General features: G+C 51.2%; 1 protein-coding gene across 1 annotated transcript in view; it reads left to right on the plus strand.

The window, feature by feature from the left end:
• The window catches only part of LOC103913797, a 1,246-nt gene extending 944 nt beyond the window's left edge, over nucleotides 1–302 (plus strand). The window contains exon 3 of the mRNA XM_009320343.1: nucleotides 116–302. Within this exon, the coding sequence (XP_009318618.1) occupies nucleotides 116–302 (187 nt within the window). The remainder of the gene's footprint in view (nucleotides 1–115) is intronic.
• The last annotated feature ends 262 nt before the right edge of the window (nucleotides 303–564 follow it).

A 564-nucleotide genomic window follows, 5' to 3' on the forward strand; every position in this document is an offset into this window, starting at 1 on the left:
CACCGCCCGCAGAACGGGGACCCCGCCCCGGCCGCGCCGCCGCCAGGGCCTCAGCCGGCCGCGGAACCGGGGGAACTGATCCCTTCCGACTGACGGCGCCTCTCCCCCAGAACAGCCAGCCCGAAGAGCGCGCTCCGGCCGTAAAACACCACATCGCCTCCATCGCTCGCACGCTCACACGGAAGCTTGCGTACCCGGCCGCACAGCTGCCTTTACATGCCACCTCAGGGTCATGTGGAACAACAACAGTATGTGCTTTACGCGTGTCACACCTCGTTCTTTTCCAGACGCTTGCAGACTGACGGATCCGATCATCTTCCCTAAATAACTGTTTTTAAAAGCTATAGATTCCATTCAAAACTCTTCTAATACACGAATTTCACTTCCTGTTCCTGCTATTTCAAGGATACTGCTCAAATTAGCATTTTCCACCGTGGCGCTATAAAGTACCCATTCAACAGGAATTTTCTCCATTTGCATGAAGATTATTCAATAAGCAAAAGCATAATAATCTCAAGGAAAAGAAAAGACCAACAGATTTGGAACAATGTGGCATATTTGAAT

The sequence above is a fragment of the Pygoscelis adeliae genome, unplaced genomic scaffold, assembly GCF_000699105.1.
Source record: "Pygoscelis adeliae isolate BGI_AS28 unplaced genomic scaffold, ASM69910v1 Scaffold62, whole genome shotgun sequence".
Lineage (NCBI taxonomy): Eukaryota > Metazoa > Chordata > Aves > Sphenisciformes > Spheniscidae > Pygoscelis > Pygoscelis adeliae.